Below are 19,982 nucleotides of genomic sequence, written 5' to 3'. Positions count from 1 at the left end.
CGATCTCCACCTACGTCGCCGTCCCTTAAACCGTGACGGAGATTCTCGGTAGACCAGGTGTACATATTAACATTAGCCCTTCTCTCTATAGAGATACCATAAATTTCGCGAGACTTTTGACGAAGGGTGAGATCTTCTATACGGTCTCATTTAAGGAGATTCGTTAAAATTAAGAGATCTATTAAGGAGTGATTCTTCGCGACGCGATTCATCTACGTCGCCCAAATTCTCCCCTTGTAAAAGGGATTCGGCGGATCAGTGACTGGCGTATATTAATTCTCCAGGTTAGGTAAAAATAAATTTTTTTAAGCTTTTGACATGGTGGAATCCCCGCACACGCCTGATTTAAAAAAAATTAATGGAGATTAAAAGATTATGCTGCGATTGATATTGTATAGTAGAATATACAAAATCAAACTTTGCGTATATTTTATGCGCAAAGCTTTATTTTATGGATCTTACTAGAATATTAATTGTAGCGAAACGTCTTGCATATACCACGAGGTCTAAAAAACCCTACAGCTTTTACTGAAATACATTTCATAAATTTATATAAATCTTCGTAATATAGAAAGTAGGCAAGAATAGGAGAAGACTAATAATTCTCGCTATTTTTGTTACAATATGTCAAAAATAACTTGGCACTTTACATTGTTGTTTCACGAGCAGTTCTCTTCTTTTATCTAATCTTCCCGGCTCATTACACGCTCATCGGGCGCAATCGATTTGTCCGGCATTATGGTTTATAAAAAAGTCAGCACGCTGACGCAAGTTGTATCGGAGTTAAATAACAATTTAGACGGCTGGGCGACGAGGGCCCCAATTCGGACGTACAAGAACGTACAGCGACTGCGAACGCAATTAAGAGATCGCGTATCGATAAAGATTACGAGGGCCAATTAATATTAATATTCCGCCAATCAGTGAAGCTCGCTCATCGATGTTATAACGGTGTTTCGCTCCCATCGTTCAAGTACTTATCCGACCACCCAGGCTTCACCAAAACGATCGATCTTACGCGGACGCACGTTTAGATAAACAGATAAGTTTATTTGGAGATCCGACGAGAGACTCTGAAAGCGTACGGGACATGTCGACACGTCGACACACACTCGACGATAGACAAGAGAAATCTCGGTGAAACCTCAGAAATTTTTCAAGCAGTCGCGTCTCTCTCGTACGATAAGGCTCGCTGAGGACGACGCTATTATTTCCTCCCTTTGAAGTCGGCGTACGCTAACGTACGTTAATACGCCGCGTGACTCGTCTTTGATCTCTGACCGAGTAAGTAATTAGATGCATCGAGCATGCGCGAAATTGTATACGCGCGCTCGGAGGGGGGCCCCTTTTATGCAAAAGCGGTTTTTCTCCCCTTCCTCCCGCTAACGCGTGTTCGTGCAAATGCGTATCCTCTCGCTCTTAAGGAGAGGAGAACTTTATCAAGATTCCGCGATTTATCGTTTACAACTTTGCCGCTTTGTCGTAACTTATATTTTTCGCGTAATCTCCGTCATCTCGGATCTTGGATATCCGACGGAATCTCCCGTAGATCTGGGATTAACTCTTACGAAATAGCGCGTGCTTCATAAGCGGCATTAAAGAACCAACGTATTTAATCCGCTCAATGGAAACAGAATTAAATCGATTAAATAAGGCGTGGCTATCGGCGCTATTAGCTTTCATACGATCTTCATTAATGATGCATACGTTTTAATTATTATTCAAAGGGAAAGACATTCCGAGGATGCACAGAATATTTCAACGCGTCCTTAATGTTTATTACAAAGTCTAAATAAGTTTCAGATTTTGCGGCGCAATAATTAGATATTTTTTTCATTTTATTCCACATGTTTCGTCTTATTAATAAAAATTCTGTTCTTTTACTCTACTTATTTTTATACTACTCTTGTATACTCTGATACTCTATATTTGAGAAGTATATATTTATTAAATTTTTCTCATTTCATTAATGCTGGATTATCTTCGCTTTGTATCAAATGTTCGATGCTTTCCGTTACATTAATTTTTCTACAGAGTATTATATTATTTTAATTATATTACTTTATCGCTAAAAAAACATAGAGAAAGAAATGAAATTATTATGTCTTTTTGTGAAAATATCTTATATCTATACGGCGGTATAAAATTTTACATTATCACACTTTCGAGAAGCTCCTTCGACTTTCCGATGTGCAAGATATACTAAGGATTCAATGTAGCAGTAGCAATTTTATTTTAATCGCGTGTAGTCGCCAGATGAAGCTTCGTACCGCGGTAATTTAATCAAGAATTACGTTCCTGCTTGCACACGTGGTGCGTGATTGCGGTGACGAAAGAAAGAGAGAGAGAGAGAGGGAGAGAGGGAGGGGCAGTTCGCATAACGCAATTATCGGTATTAACATAGCGAGCCCGGTGGTCCACATCTGCAGTAGCGTGGCGGTACGTTGGGGGGACTCACTTTATGGTGGTAGTAGTATTCAAGGTGGTACAAGGTAAGCACGGCACGACACGACACGATCGCTCCATCCTCGACGCAATTTCGTCTCGGAGCGGTATTATCCCCGTCAGCGCGCGGAAGACGGAAAATTGATAAAGCGCGGAGCGAGAACGCTACCTGCTGAAGGATCGTACGAGTCGTTCTTGAGAGATCGAACGCGATGTGTTCGCGATAAATGATGGGCATCGAGTAATTGATATTTCTCATCGTTCATCGTTCCGCGACGCCAAGTGATATATTTGAGCGGGCGAGAGAGCGTTGCTTTAGACATAACGCTGGATGAATAATGGCGGAAAATTGTAACGTTTCGAGTAACGTGACGCGAATCGCATTTCTCCGGTTTAACTCGAAAATTAATTGCTTTGAACATTGAAGGAAAGTATTTAGCGTCGACACTTTGAGACTCTTACAAAATAGAGAGCGTCAACTTCTTTCAATAATTAATAACTGTCAAAGACTGATACTTTCTGTTCAATTGGTTCCATTCCGAGACTATCGAGGAAGCTACGGGAATGTTGTTACGAGGTCCATTACATTCCATATTACTCGTTTATCTTGAAGAATGCATCGTAAAATCGCGCTTTCGTAAAGATAGATGCGTAGGGCGTGGCTAGCACGAGCGAAAATAGCATGAGTAGAGAATTAAAGGCGAGAAATGGCAAGAAAGGATGGAGGAAATAAGGGAGAGGCTTTAGAGGAAAGAGGAAGAATCCTCCGGGATCGTTAACCAAAGGAGGAACGCTCGGCATGTTCTTCGCGGCCTTTCCTTCTCTCAACATCCTCCGTATTTTCGCTTTGCCCTTTGCCTCTCTTCTCCGGCATGAAGATCGAAGGCTGCTTTACGAGGCAGTCTTGTAAGTCGATCGTTACGCCTCGATAGTGCACACGTAGTCGAATGCATGTGTGAGACGTGTATGGAATATTACCGCGTGACATCGCGAAACATAAAGCCGCTTCTTCCCTATCCGACTCGTGGCGCGATGTCAACAAAAGAAAATAAAATTTCAAGAAGAATCGAAGAGTAAATCGTTCTCTACGAGCCGTCAGTCGTCATCGTGCAGGGTGGTCCGCGTTTCGAGAATTCCTTTGCAAGTGCTTTTTAACAATGTCCAGAATTTCTTCAAGAACGTACATGATCCTATTGCAGGCAGAATAATCGCGTAAACGTAATAATACGTTCATTTGTCAGCAACTTTATTTTCTCTGATGAATTATTATTAAATTTTACATCTTAATCTACTTTGCGTATCAAATTTATTTCAATCGTTGCAGGACATTTTAATATTCAATAAAAGAAAAAACTAAGTAAAATTTTTTACAAAAGATATAATAAACTAATTATATACCTCAAGTAAAAATTTATATTGCCAGCTTGGCAATATTATGGGCTTAATACAATTCAAGTTTAGCTGATGCGCAAAGAATCTTCGATGAATTTTAGCGGCATCCATATCTAGGTCGTGTTGGTCTAGGCTGAATTATAAGTTGCTACCGGTAAACATACGAAAAAGAAAGCCGCTTTCGATACGCTCGATTCGGTAATTATGACACCTCGTACCGACTTTTCGCACCTGTGTACCGGTTCTCATGTCTCAAGTTGAGGATTGAAAGCCCTATATGTATAATTGTATCTATTGTAATTATTTAATAATTTTTATTCCTTCATCACACATTTTTTATAACGATTTTTGACACGCGTTTTATTTTATTTAAAATAAGAGAGAGAAAGAATGGAATATTAATAATTTTAGTATCGAAACTTAGATAATGCCGGAGATGAAAATCTTTAAAATTGAAATATTTGATCTCACTTAAGTAACTCATGTCTCATTATATTGTTGCAGATTTAGCGGACATCAATATGTTTCGACAAGAGGGAGTCACGACATATTCTCAGCTGCTTTTCGACGTGGCACGGCAGCAAGTCGTCGTTGGCGCACGGTATGTATTTTCGCGTCCTTTGTTTTTCTTCAATTACTAAGAGTTCATCCTCTCAGGGTAACTGCAGCTACGTGTATTAACATCGTTTAATTTAAAAGCATTTGCAAAGTTATTTTTCGATAATCTGAACGTAAACGTATATCTGGCGATACGAGTCTCTACAACGCGATTACGTTACAACGAATTTAGATGAATTAAAAAAAAAATTCCAGATTTGAATCTCGATGTAACAATAATAAACTAAGTAACGAATTTATCGGAAAGTCAACCTTTTGCAATAAAATCGAAATTGTTATGAAATTATGGATATTAGAAAAACGACGGAGTCGCGGATTCGATAATGGAGTTTAATCTCCCAGTGATCTTCTCGATAATAACGAGTTTTAGAAAGCGTTTCGCAGAGATCAGAATTTAATGGGAAGATATTCCCGGCCGACCTACTGCCTTCGATAAATATCACCTCGTCTCGATCGCCTGGAGAAAAAAAAAAAAAAATTCAATCGCGCATGATTGTCATATTTTGACGCGATAATCATGATTCTACGCTTTAGACTGACATATCAGAAACTAATAAGCCTGTCAATTTTTGCACACGTTGTTTGAAACTCGTAGGAACTTTAAACGTATATCTTATACAACTGTCTATCTCTAATAACTAGAACAATATAATTATAATTCTAAGATTTGTTTCATTTACACTTGAGATTAGTTTCATCAACGTCGATTAATTTTAATGGGAATTTAACAATTTTATAACATGTAAAAAATTGAAATTATAAAATACACGAATAAAATATATATCTTTAACATCTAGATTCTTCTTCAGAGAAAGTTTCGACTCGAATCGATGCGAAAGCTTCTATTCGATTGCTTTTCATACGCGAACTGGGAATAAACCGTGAGGGAACGATGTAGTGAACGGAAATAAATAGAAGAAGAAAGAGAGAAGGAAAAGGCGAACCATTTTGCGCGTTGGTTTAAGACCGCCCTGTTATAGGACGTCGACGCGCTCTTTGACGCGCGACGACGCCGTAGATGCAACACGACCCATTGAAGGCAGAAACGCGCTGACTCCTTCGTCCGGCGATTTTCAGCGGGATGTCCTGGCGGTTTGCCAAATTGGCTAACATACGACGTAGTCTCCCGGAGGCACCGATCCATTTTCGCGCCAGACGAGATTTGCGTCTAGTCAGTTTTTATCCCCTCGTCACCGTTTTACGACTTGACTCGCGATAAAAGAAATGGGGAGAAAAATAACGCAGGGTCTCGTTGGTGCTCTTTAGACAGCCAACTCGGTCGTGACGCTCGTTAACCGGATCGGATCGAAAAAAATCGAATCGCCAATTCATGACATGACGATCTAATTGAGTCCTATCACGACAAATTGTCAAGACTAATCGCGGCAATAAATTTTGCGATTTTTTGAAATCGACCATAATCTCATCACTCGACGATTGGATTTGTGTCAAAGACCCGATAAACAGACATCCGCGCGCAAGACATTAAAATTGTAATTTAAATGATATAAAGACATTACTTGCTATCTCATCGTCCCATCAGGCTTGAAATCTTAATTGGCGAATTATAACGCGATGTCACGATATCGAGAGCGATATCGTGAATTTCCTACTTTGTGCGATATGGCGCGAGCCTATTATGTCTGATTAAATTGCATCGCGGCTATGATCGGGTTACAGACGGGAATTACGACGACGAAAATACTTTTGAAAACCATTGTTGGCACGATACGTGCCCGCGCTTAAGTAAACGCGTTTGTCGCGCGATTCATTTACTCGCGGTGGGATCGGATAACACGAGACCGTGCCTGGGTTCATTACATCGCGTTAGCGCAGATCGTTCCCGCACGAAACTATGTTTGGGAACCACACATATATGTTATACAACAAATTATACGGCTCTCCTATAGCCGAGACTGACGCTTCCACGACTGGCGGGATCTTTTTTGCGATACTTTCTCTAGCCGATAAACACCGCTTCGTTATAAGCAGGAAATGACGTTCGATATAGATCCAAAGTATATTTGACGAGAATTAGGAGAAAAAATAAAAGAGAGCCAAACGAGTGTGTTGAGTGACCTGCGTATCAAGTGGGCGATACCTGTCCAACGAAATCGTATCTTAACGCGTCTGTCATTAATAATATTCGTACATATGGCGTTTTATCGCGTCTCGAATGGCTCGAGATCGGGAAACGTCGAGAACGATCGAAAACTATTTCACGAAGGGGTAGCAGGCGAATACCGAGCTACTTTATACGGTTATCCTGATGAACCTTGGCTAAGGAGAGATGCGCGAAAGGAGACGTTTTCTTCGAGGATGCTTTTTCGTACTTTGTTCCACGCCCGCGAGCTTCGAGAGGATACTTGGATTATGCTAAACTAGTTTCACGGGACTGGTTGGTGTCTTATTTATATCTGGCGATTTACAGCAAGCCAAGTGATTAATTTAACTTAAGTGGTTAATATATAAGTACTCTTAGCGAACGAGAAATAGGGAGGCGCGAAACTCGAAATATTTTTTCAAATTATTCTTAATTGAGCAGGCTGATATTTTCTTTTCTCGATTCTTCATTTATTTTCAAGCATGGGACGTGTACAAAATGTATAGCGACTTAATTTGATTATATATGAACATAAAATTAATTAATAATTCAATCTTGATTTTTTTAAATTGATGATATACGATTTATTACGATAAAAACAATCAAATTTTAAAAAGATATTTTAAATATCTTAAGATTAAAAGATATTTTAAATATATATATATATATATATTTTATCGATTGAATTTTGATTTAAAATTTAAATGTCGAAATATTCAATATCGAATTTCTAATTCGTCGCAGAACATAAATTCAACGGCAATAAATATGATCGACAATCTTCCGTTATCAGATTATAGGATGACATTCGAGTCGAGCTGATTAATGGGTTTAAAATTAGCACTCTGCTAACGTAGTTGTGCGCGCATATGCACGACGACCAGCCAGTGCTGCTTGCGCGAAAAAATGCAGTCCACCCACGCGAAATAAGTGCGATCGTGCATACACGATACGCGAGTGTCGCGAGATCGAGGCCTGGTCGATCGATCGATCGATCGATCTATCGATGGATGGATGGATGGAAAAGGGAGTACGCCCCCGTGCGCTTTCTATTAATAGAATGTCAGTTATTAGCCGCTGCCCACGCGCGGGGCCACGTTCGTGCGATTTTTAACAAAATATAGATTACAGAAAAATGCGCAGAAAATTCCCGCGAGTGTTTGTAATTTTCGAATTACAAATGAAAAAAGTACAAACGAAAGGCTAAGATAATTAATATATTTTTCCAGAATTTTTTTAGATTTATATAATATAATTGAAAAATATATATATAGCTTACAAGCGTGCGAGAAATTTGAATAAGCTTGACTAAATATATTTCATATATTTACCGAATAGTAGCGAATAAAGTAATGACATTATAGCGTGTTCGTATTTCAATGAAACTTTCTAAATAACGTATACGTATGTTTCGAGATAGATTTCTATATTTGTTTCTTTTATTCGGCTTTCAAATTTTTACAGATACATATTCTGAAAGCGACGAATGCGAAATGATGTATTACATGACGGTGGATATCGTCGCGCCTCGTAGCCGGCAAATCTTTCTCGCAATGAGATTATTTCTGCCACGCTGAGCTTCTCGTTTTGTTCGCGAACGGGAAACGACGGCAACGGGATGTACTCGGGACGTGGATAAAAGTTTTCGGGTTTACGCGCTCGTGACAGCCGGTCGCAGGTGTTGGCGATTTCATAGACGGCCGTTAACGTGGTCGTATCGTATTTATGATGTTGCTCCAAGTGCGAGGTGTACGCGAGGACCAATTCTCGTCTCCGTATTGCCAGTTTTATCTGTCATTTTCATATCGATACTTGGCGAAGGAGGAACATTTTCTCCAGCATTTTTCTTTCACAATCTAGCGAATCTCTTTTCTTTGTTTTATTCAAATTATGCGGAGATACGCTTATCTCGCAACCGTCTTTATCGTCATGTGTTTAATTTAATTTTTAACATTTCGATACATGTAGAAGATCTTTCAATTTTCTCTCTCTCTCTCTCTCTCTTTCTTCTATCTATATTTTTTTTTAATTTTAAGTAGATTGCGCGATATGAGAATATTTTTATTTTGTATTCTATACGTGAAAATTAATACGAGTTTAGCTTTTAATTGAATTTCATATTTTCACATGGATCTTTTTGAATTGAACTTATTATATTTTATAGGAACGAATAATTCTTGGCGAGTGAAAATTATTATTATTTTAATGAAACATTTATCTCTATCGACGCGACTAATTTATTTCCATCTACATTTCTTTCAGCACGTGTGACGAAACGATTTCACCGCGGTCGATATCTCGTGCCGAGATATATATATATATATATATATATATATATATATATATATATACCATATACATTATATATGCACGTCGCCGGTTCGAAAAATCGTGCGGGAGATTTTCGCGCATATCTCGCGGCCCCGCGCGCCCGCCGTGACAAATCGTTACCGGGAGATTTATCTTGTAGCAAATAAGCGGCCTTATTTATAGGACGATGTCGATCGACGTGTCCGCCGTTACAGGTTGTCGCGTGAGATCTCGCCGGCTTACCGTTACGCCTACGAAACCTGATTTTGGCGTCGGCAGCCTCGCGTTTTTACACGCCGCGCTCCGCACAGTCCTCCTTTTATTATTCAACTTGAAGCATTGCTGTTACAGATGCTACAGCAGCCTCCGGTAACGGACCGCGTTACTTTTCAACGCGCGCGTCGCCCAAGATTGTCAAGGATCGAGCGAGTGGATGTGACACGATCGGGGATATACTTTTGAAACGACTGACGGGGTGATTCGATATCCGCCGATATGCTGCGGTATCTTACCATAGAGATCGTACATTGTATCTCAGTAAAATCATATGATATTCTCGCGTGGAATTGCGTAATACGATGTATAACGCGGGAGAACCACATATGGAGAAGGATCATATCCCCGAATTTTTTATCACGTTTATGTGTTTCACTTGACGCTTATCTCCGCCTATAATATCTCGTACTAAATTTCTTTCTTTCAAGCAAGTCGCCAAATTTAGAGCGAAGTAAAAGTCACAATCCGGATTGCTGAAAGAGAGGGGGGAAAAAAAAAGAAATGCAAACGTAAGGAAATAACAGAGACATTTACTTCGTTACGAATGAAGCATAATACGTAATTACGGGTTACGATTTTTCGAGCACGCCGAGTTTCCAAGACGGTACGCTCCCGCAAGCCGTTTCGGAAGATCGTGTGGAAGGACAAGGTACGCGCGAGGGGGGATCGTGGGGGACCAAGGGGATGCTGGAAAGCGGAGAGAATGTCACAGGCGGCGCCAGCGTGTCCTGTGCGTATACGCAATAGCTCCCTTGCTATCCGTCAGCGATCCGTGCCGTGCGTGTATCCGCGTTTACACGCGCAGAACGCGCGTGTTTATGTAACGGCTGCTCGGTGATGGAAAATGGGCGTGAAATACATATTACGATTTAGTTCGATTACGTCGATCAATTGTGATTACTCGTAGAATTATTCGCGCGGATGTATATATAGGTCGCAGCGCTGCAGCCGCGAGGATCGGATAAAAGATTATTCACCTGCGAAGTAAAAGTATTCACTTAAACCACCTTTGATGCATAATAGATGAACCTCTAGCTTCCGCGTGAGTCAATTCTGTATCGATAGTAAACATAGAGTGATGTTTCGAAACGAGTATTTTTTTCCAACGCATCTGCGATAATTTTATAAATTTCTCTGCAATAGAGTGCTTGCGCCTTCACAAAAAGAATCAAATCTGTTATAAATACAAGAGCGACTATAAGTCTCGTCTTTTAAATAAAAGAGCGTTATAAAATGTTTTTTTATAAACTTGAATAAGATACTAATAAACTGTCCTTTTTTTAGTAAAACAAAATATTTTCTTTTTATTACGTTAGAATTAATGTGTATTTATTTCTTTATCGGACATATTATTTTTTACTTTACAATTTCAAGGAAAATAATATTCATTTCACTACAACTCTCCCGCTCAAAACTGATTTGTCAAAACGGCATACCGAGTTTAATTATTCTTTCGTTAATTAGGGAGAGATACTACGCATCGAAAAGAAGAGAACTTCATTATTGAAAGTTTCGATCTCGCTCGATAAAAAAAAATCTACGTCCGCGTTTGAAAGTTATTCGTCTCATTAAAGCGGTACGGGAGTATCTCATTTAGTTTCTTCCGCGCTATGTTTTCGGAATAGAGAGGGGGCCCCGGAGCAATTCACCAACACATAGAAAACGTTCCCGTTCTTTATCTCCGAGAGGTACGCCCGCTTTTTCTTCCCGGGGAAAAACGGCCGTGCAACGCTCGTATATCTGAGCCGAATGAGAGCGATAACGGAGGTAGGGCCGAGGGTACAGAGGACGGATAACGACGGGTCTCGTTGCCGACGCCGTTCACGTTTACGCGGCGCGGCGAAATCACAGATTCCGATTCGGGATCACGAGCGACGATCTCTCGTCGACTCGCGTCTAAACGGCGATAGAATTTATTATTCCACGCGATGTGTATTTATGGCCGCTGCGACGCGTCACGATTCGCCGAAGAAACTCGTCGCACTCTCGATGCGCTCACTCGACGACGTGTCTCGCATCGCGAGAGATCTCGTCTCGGAGATGCTGTTGTTAACTTCTTCGCGAGAGGAGAGATAGAGAGGTGAAGAGGGGTGGGGAGGAGGGAAGGCACGACCTGTCTACGGATCTTCGGCAAATATTGAACGTCTGCGATATCGGTGGGATTACCGGTACCTTCCGAGAGAGACCCCCGGTGCCGAGAGGGAGTTCTCGCCGAGTCGGATATCCAATTTTGTACTTGTCCTTCGAGCCAAAGAGAACGGACTTGTGCGTAAGAACGAGGGCAGGTTAATATTATACCGCTCATTACTCTCTCTGAGGCTTTCATAAAATCGAGGATAATGGAAGAGGTCTATAAATCCACTCGTCATCGAGAACAAGATAATGAAATTCTTAATAATATATCATGAAATTTCTCTATGATTCTCTTGATGTAAATTTTTGTCCGCAATATTTATAAAATATTACAATAATATCATTATTGTGTGATTTTAAATTCTGAATTATATATTATATGTATATCCTTGAGTCACACTAAAGTTATTCTCTCGGCGTAGATATAATCTTGATTTTCACGTGTATATGATTAAATGTCCCTATATACTCGTAATATAAATTTTTACTTTTTAACATTATAATATATCGCACCCGATATTTCACCATATTTTATGCATATGATCGCAAGGTCGAAGATTCCACGAGCGCGGTAAACCACTCGTGGGTATCGCTGATAACGCCAGCCCGATTTCACGGCTGAAATTCACGTTCACTCAATGCGATCAATGACAATATCGTGTTCTTATCTATGCACGGGGCCTGGCGGCATGTGTAACTGTGGGCCGCGACGCGGCCCACGGATTTTCGCGATCCGTCGAGATATTACATCGAAGTGCATTCGAATCCTTCAAGGATTGTAAGTCACGATGAAAAAAAAAAGCGAAACGCGAATTGACGTTAATTAACGCAAATATCGGAAAATTAAAAAGCTTGACGATGTTTTTTTTTTTTTCTAGTCGGCTCCTATTAATTGGAAAATAATTGAAAAATAAATGGAAACCAAATGTCAATATATGTGTAAAAAGGAGATTATAAATATAATATAATATAGTACATTAACATAAAAGAGAATGCATTTATTTGAAACAGATTAGGACGAACAGAGGTTATTCACAGTTCGTGTCTGAAATTTAAAATTCGCCCTTTTGAATCCCATTCACTCGTTGTGGCTGTGCACGTTTCCAGAGCTCGTTCCAGACCTCACGATCGCACTTTCCATAAGTGCATACTGAGCGCGTGCACGCGTGCACTCCCTCTTGCCACTCGTTCGCTCGCTCGGCGCCACGATTTGCATTCCTACTTAATTCTCGTATGCGCCAATCGTGACGTCATTGCGTCCCGAAGCTTATCGAGCGCTCTCTCGGACGCTGACAGGTAATAGAGAGGCGTATCGATGGATTGGCGACCGTATCCTGGGTTGGTGGTCGTCTCGAGGGCAACCTTTTCCGTATCGCGCGATAAAAAGAAGTTTATGCGAGGACGCGTGCGACACAGGCATCTAGTCCATCGTAAATAATTATATTTATCGCTGCTAGTCGGTCGCCTTTCTAGTCCCCTCAGACGATATTTCTACGGTGATGTGTCGCCTATACGTAATCTTTTTCGCCGGGCATTAGTTAACTCCGCGTACGCGATCGCGATTTCGCATTCTTTGCGGCGCGTCGCGGAAAAACTTGCAGAAATTCCGTAGGATGTTCGATCTGGCGTCGTTCTTCCTGGCGTTTGCCATGAGCGAAACGTAAGCTTACTGGATACGAGGACTTTTCTTCCACAACATGCAGAATCAGTTAATATTTGAACTTGATCAGAAATTGAAGTAATCTTATCCATTTCTGATGAATCCATTGTCTTTCTATCTTGATCGAAGAGTTTCAACATCTAACATAATAGTACAGATAAAGAATTAAAAATTTAATATATTTATCTAAACAAATTTCACATGTGTTTTACAATTAATTTTTTTCATGTCCAATAATTAATTTATCGTCTATTATATTTTTACACCATGATCACAATTTTGGAACGCGTGTAGAATTCAATTATTGTTAATTGACAATCGTTACGTACGGACAGTTATTCGACGATATCTGATATCGCATGTAAAATAAATCGAGATAAAAACTGATCTTTCTCTTTTAGATTTCATCTTGAGAAAGTAGCGTTAGGCGGATAAAGTTTCATTCCTTCGTCACGGGGGGGGTGCGTCTACTATTTTATCGATTGTCTCAACTGGCTTCGGGAACATTGTGAAACAGGTGAAAATATCACGTGTTAATTAATCACAGATTGTAAATTAAATATCACGGCCGAAATTATTCTATCGGAGATAGAATAATGGTTATAGGATGATTGACATTATACTCGACATCGGTCTCGGGTTGCTTCGATATTTCATGAACGAGCTAAAAGTGGAAAACCGCTTTATTATCCAGTTACTTATCGCGCAATATTTCCTGACACTTGCGCATGATATTTCGCGGACGATTTTATCGCGATGGTGTATACGCGGCAATTAGCATTTCCTCCTGGATCGAGTTGCGATTTATCGACAGGCAGCATCCTTATAACTTGTATGTACCGCGTGCACGTACACATGTTGGAGAGTACGCAAATTATATTAAGCCGATTTCGATTCGCCATGTACACGCTGATTAAGTAGCTCTTTAACAATCAATGTAAAATACACCGCCAATTAATATAAATGTATTAATGTATAAATATATGGAACATAAAATAATAATAATAATAATATAAAATACTGTCGTCGTGTATCTAATGCTTATAAAATTCGTATTAATTACAAGACAACTAAATTATTTATGCATCACACACATGTACTTATATTTTATAATATGCATTACGACGTCTTTTACTGATTTATGAAGCTATAGTAGATGTAAAGCCTTTAGTGATATAAAAAATTGTCTGTGTGGTGTATTTATTACTTAATTTAAATCGCTTGACGGCGAATAAATTTGAATATTTTGTAGGTGAATGAGATTTTTTTCAATATTGCGAGAGAGGCTTGAAACGGGGCGCAGGATTGACGGGAGCGAAACGAGGGCACGTGGAAAATCGATCGGGTAACCGTGTTGGCGAAGTTAATCGTCGCAGGAGCCATCGCGCATGTCCATCTTCGTGATTATGGCGTCGCATAATGAGTCGATTATTATGAAACAGCCGAAACTATCCCCTTTCCCTCCCTCGTCTCATAATTTTCTCAAGGCGCGAATTACGGTCGCGCACGGACGGCATAATGGTGCACGATCATCGTCGCTCTCGTTTACGCAACGAGAGGAGGGGATCGAAGAGGTATTTGTCCACCGAGCAGGAAGCAATCTGTTTCAATATGGCCACTCGGCCAATAAACAACATACGGAGCATACCTACCTACTTACGTTCACGACTCACTTAGGCTTATCCGTGGGATTAGAACGATAACAAAACTCTTCTGAGAGATCGTGAACAGGAGGTATCAAAATACGAGAAATTTAAATAAGAAGCAGAGCCGCATTTCTATCGACGAAAAAATATTTAGAAGATATTGAATCAAATTTGACGTAATTGTATTAGCTTAATATAAGTTTCTGTTCGATATCTCGCTTTTCTTTTAGTGTCAGAGAAAAGATACTCAAAGGAAGTCAATTTTACGTTATTTATTTTACGTTACTTTTCTTTTTGATGGGGAAAAGATGATTTATACATCACGTTTTTTATTATATATATATATATATCATTATTATACTTCACACGTCAGTTGATATACGAGTTATTCATCTTGAAAGTGGTATAAGTCGAGAGCTTTGCCGATCTTGTCAAGGTAGATATATGAAGATTATTTATATATATGTACCTGCATTCTATTTAAATACATTCATATTGCGAAACCAGTCGTGCGCCACTCGAAATAAACGATGCGTATGACAATACCGACTTGTATCTCGTTTACGTTCTTCGCGATCGAGGTATCTCAACGTGTCATACGGCGACAGTAACATCGGTTCGCTTCACTACCCGCCTACTTTGCACGCGCGATCCGATGTTCTAACAAGAAAATATGAGAGACGTTGATTGACGCCCGTAAAACTCGATGCGATATCCAACCGCACCGTTACCATAAAATTGGGTCCGCGCGAATCCCGTTGTACGTGATATATGCAGTGTAATATAAAATTGATCGCAGTCTACCGTATATCTTCGATAAGAGGGGGAAAAAAAAAAAAAAAAAAAGTTAAGTGCTAAAAAAAATTTTATTAAAGAGATTTTTTTTTATAAAACAATCATTTCGAGAATTACGCGAATATGTGGGATGAGAAAGCGATACTGCTCTTCTCTAGCACTTGACAATGACAAAAAAAAAGCACTTGTCGCGCGTCCATCGGAAAAATCGATTATTGAGAATACTAACTGCATCTGTCCAAAGACCACGGTTTTATATTCGTGGACATTCAACTTCGTTCCACGCGGAACAACGCGATGTGAAATCCTCCTCGTTCGATTTGGAAAGAGACTCCGGCTTCTTTTCCGCGCGACATAATTCACTCTCGTGCCGCGCCCGACGAGACGGCCTTGTGGTGTCGCCAAAGACGCGAACGAGAAATCCCGCGATATCCCTTCGGCGGGAGTGCCCTGGTCCCCACGAGTATTACGCGATTTTACCTCTCACGTAGGTTGCCGAGATATACATAGATAGAGCGACGGTGCCGGCTTATTAATTGGCATGCACAACCGTCGCCCAGCCCGCGCTTGTACTCCACTTAAATAATAATTACCTGCTCCAAGTATCACGCGGTGCCGCGACGCGGGCGCCCACGTAGGCGCCGTTTATGCTTCGTTGCGGGTTCCCGGGTCGCTCTCGAACAGCCAGCCGGTGCGAGGAGAGAAAAGGTTTCACGGAATACGAATCATTATACAGGGTGTTCTCCGTTCTTTGCGGGGAAACATGCGAGGTTAAAAAGATGTTATCGAAGATTTGGGACTTTCAGAAATCAAGATTTGTAAATGACTACGTAATTAGATAATAACTGCTTTCTTCATTCTTGATTTTGAGTGAGAAATTTTGATATTTTAATTTTAATATTTATTGCGCAAGAAATATTGAAATATTGGATATACTGATAAGCGTATCGTTGTTAAATTACATTATCGGAGAATGTCTGGGTGAAAGAAAGTGCCGGGGCACTCTGTATTGAAGCATCTCAAATATTGATCAAGCAGTTGAATGGGATTGATAGAGAAGTCTAATGAATGGCGCGAAACGTGACCCGAAGCATCGAAGAAAATGCAACACGACGGACGAGTGTTATGCGTGTATGTCGGAGCTAAGGCGCGATAGATTGCAAGTTGCGACGCGGTAATCATGAATAAATTAAGTTCATCGATTTGACAAAAGGTCTGTGCGGAATATTGAGTGCGTAATTATCGATACGTCCAATGAAGAAATACTCGAGCATTCGTATTTCCGATTGATGATATATGTGTGCGAAAGCGGTGTCCCTTGAGGAATTGCAAATTGCAAATGTTGGAAAGGTTGTTGGAGGCGAGAGCGATTTTATGTATTCGTATAGCCCAACTTTTATCTATCAAATAAATTAATATCAATATAATTCACTAAGAGATGTAGCTACTAATTAAATTATATTACAATTGTCGGTGGGAAAAAATTAACGATACATTCTCCAATTAATCCGGGGAATCAATCTTTAATATTTTAGATATCATTTATACGCGATGACAGTTCTTTTTGATTTTGAATGTTTATTTTTTTCCTCTGTCAACCAACGAGCAGAACTGCTATCGTGATCGCGTGCTACTTCCGTTTACATAAGTCGCGATCGTCACCGGAGCAGAGAAAAAGACAGAGTAGCTACTTGGTTACAGGAATACGGGCGAGTATCGAGTTATATCCATCGGTAATTTACACTATACTTCCTGTTGCGATCCTGTCGTTGTCTTCCTCGCTTCGAAAAGAGAACCACATCTTTGCGGTCGTTTATAAATCGATAATAATTTATTTAACGAGGTTTGCTCGAGGCGATCGACATTGCCGTTGTCTTCCGGGTTTGCTACTTTACATATACATATGCACGCGCTAAATGAAAATTGCGTCATGTTGATGAAGCTTAATAATTTTTTTTTTTTTTTTAATTATAAATATTGTATAATATTTTAAGTACTTGTAAATAAATTATTTTTTAAATACAATAGTATGTTATGTATAAAAAAAGTTCTCCTTTGAAGGAAAAAAAATTTTATATATATTTCAGCGAAATTTAGCCAATATGCTTCCCGATTGGATCGAATCTGATTTTACGTAGGAAGAGTTTAATCTATCGATTACACGGACCGTGCTCGTCGAGCGATCTCTCGATCTGTGCGTACTCGACGAAGAAGCACCGGAACGTACGCATTCGCGAACGTACGCGTATGAGTACATGAGTCGCATCTGAGTCAAGTGGGCTGCCGTGGAATGTCGTCCGAGGAGTTTTCGAGGGCTCCTCGAAGTCGCTGTCAAACCCGAGTACGCCTCCGTGACTGCCACGAGTGTCTCACGCGAGTACCTCGACGAGATCGGCCGTAAGCCGCTGTGTAACACCCCGCGAAGTGAATACACAGAGAACGAAGCTCTCCTCCGATTTTTTTTTTTTTTTTTTTTTTTCCCCATCTACCGAGCATCTCATCTCCACGTCACCTCACCTTTCGCGAACGGTTGCATTCCGCGTATAAGGTAGTCGCGCACATCCTTCGCATGAGATGCACCTTTCTCTCTCGGCTCTCTGTAAAGGATGTCTCGGACCTCTACTTCTATAAATTATTAACCCTGATTTTTTTTTGTTTGTTTTAAATGCGTTTATAAAAATCTTAAATGTTTATAAAGATATTTTATATTTTATATTAAACAGAAAAGAGGAAGAGAGGGAATGTGAAGAAATCGAATTTAACATATAAAGAATTATGCTATTGAATATCTAGATTTTAAAGATTTAACGTTAAGTTTATTGGAAAGAGATGTAACACTGGTTTGATATATATATACAACTTTCTACTCCGCAAATATCCAAGTGATAAAAGCTAGACTGAAAGAAATAATTTTTCATTTATTTCGTTAATCTAATTTCTTGTGTCTTGATTGCTTGTGATATTAAAATCTGTACCGATCGATATTGAAAAATAACGCGACGTATTTAAGGAAATAAAGTATTAGGAATTTTTCTCTTATAAATCGTGTTACTGTGATAAGCAATATCGCGAGCACCGATATTGCTTGTAAATGCACTCATTTCGATGCAGAATACACGATGCGCGCGATACGTACCATATTTATTAGCGAATATAATTGGAGTGGCGCAATGAAGCGTGCCATCGTTTGAGGTTTTCATGAATATAGTCGGCATCGGGAATCGTGAAACGAATCTCTCGGAGAGAGGCTAGCGTTATTCTGCGGCGAGCTGATCATCCATTGAATACGATGATGCGCGTCGCTTCTACGAAGGAAATCGCCGCCGTCGTCACTGTCACTCGCCACGGTTATTCTTTCTCGATTTAAAATTGAGATACGCATCGTGATGTATTGCCAATAGCATTCCTCATTATCGGCCGCTATTTGATTTTCAATGAGGCGATCTAGTAACGTTTTAATGAAATCCATTCAAGGTTGCGAGAGTTGAGTCCAGGCCACGGAAGCCTTTTATGGATATATCGATGATTTCCCCCCCCCCCCCGAGAAACTGCAGTTTCGATTCTATATAAAAATTGATTTATTTTGTTCAATCGTAAAAAATGTCGGTTGACAAGTGTCCGTTACACGATTTTGACGGATGTTGCTACGAAAAATGTGGCAAAAGTGTCAAGCGGAGACATTCACGGCGATGTGAGTGGGCTTGTAATAGGTTAATAGCGTCTGCCTTTGCGTATGGAACGCGCTTAACGACACGTGGAGAGCACGCGATGATGGAGATGTAAATAAAGTGTGTCTTTTCAGAGATAATTTGTACCGCTTGACGCTGACGTCGCTTACGGACTTGGAGCAGGCCACGTGGTCCGCGCCGGAGGACAAGGTCAACACCTGTCAGAATAAGGGCCAGAGCGTCGAGGATTGTCATAATTACGTCAAGGTGCTCCTCAGCAACGGCAAGAGCCTCTTCACCTGCGGCACTTACGCCTTCAGTCCATGGTGCGCGTGGCGAGAGGTACGTCCTCGAAAGGAATCCGTCCGATCCGATTCAGACGAATGGCATCTCGTCCGTAACATAACGAGCCCTATGTTATTTTTTTCCCCTTGTTGCTTGTGGCGCGGATCGTCGCGGCTGTCCGTCGGACGATGTCAATAAAATCAGATTACCGTCATTAGGCTCGACATTATGCTCGATACGGACCTCGTAACGGATGTTGCGGGCGTAGTTACTATACGGTAGCAATTATGATCGCAGATCGAGAATATAACGAGCGTGACCAGCGAGATGTCGGGCGTGGCCATGTGTCCGTATTCACCGCATGCAAATGTCACGGCGCTTCTCTCGAGAGGTCCTTCCGGCGGCCTCTTCGCCGGCGCGTCGACCGACTTCTCCGGAGCTGATCCTGCGATCTACAGAACGCTGGCGTCACCGAATCTCAGGACGCGACAATACGATTCCAAGTAAGTTTTATATAAAAAGAAATACGATCTTGATGCTCGTTACGAATTGTGTCATATAAATCTGTCGTTTACATTGTGTCTTAATTTTCATAAATATTCCACCAAGATTGTTAAAAAATAAACGAGAGACCAAATTATATACTACGT

General features: G+C 40.4%; 1 protein-coding gene across 1 annotated transcript in view; it reads left to right on the top strand.

The window, feature by feature from the left end:
- Nucleotides 1–19,982, top strand: part of Sema5c (Semaphorin 5c) — an 84,990-nt gene that overhangs the window by 59,586 nt on the left and 5,422 nt on the right. Inside the window, exons 3-5 of the mRNA XM_070298392.1 lie at nucleotides 4,342–4,438; nucleotides 19,182–19,389; nucleotides 19,630–19,835. Of these exons, the coding sequence (XP_070154493.1) occupies nucleotides 4,342–4,438; nucleotides 19,182–19,389; nucleotides 19,630–19,835 (511 nt within the window). The remainder of the gene's footprint in view (nucleotides 1–4,341; nucleotides 4,439–19,181; nucleotides 19,390–19,629; nucleotides 19,836–19,982) is intronic.

This window comes from Polyergus mexicanus, unplaced genomic scaffold (assembly GCF_030449975.1).
Source record: "Polyergus mexicanus isolate NDT 795.1 unplaced genomic scaffold, iyPolMexi1.0 SCAF_7, whole genome shotgun sequence".
Lineage (NCBI taxonomy): Eukaryota > Metazoa > Arthropoda > Insecta > Hymenoptera > Formicidae > Polyergus > Polyergus mexicanus.
This window is presented reverse-complemented; position numbering and strand designations above follow the sequence as displayed.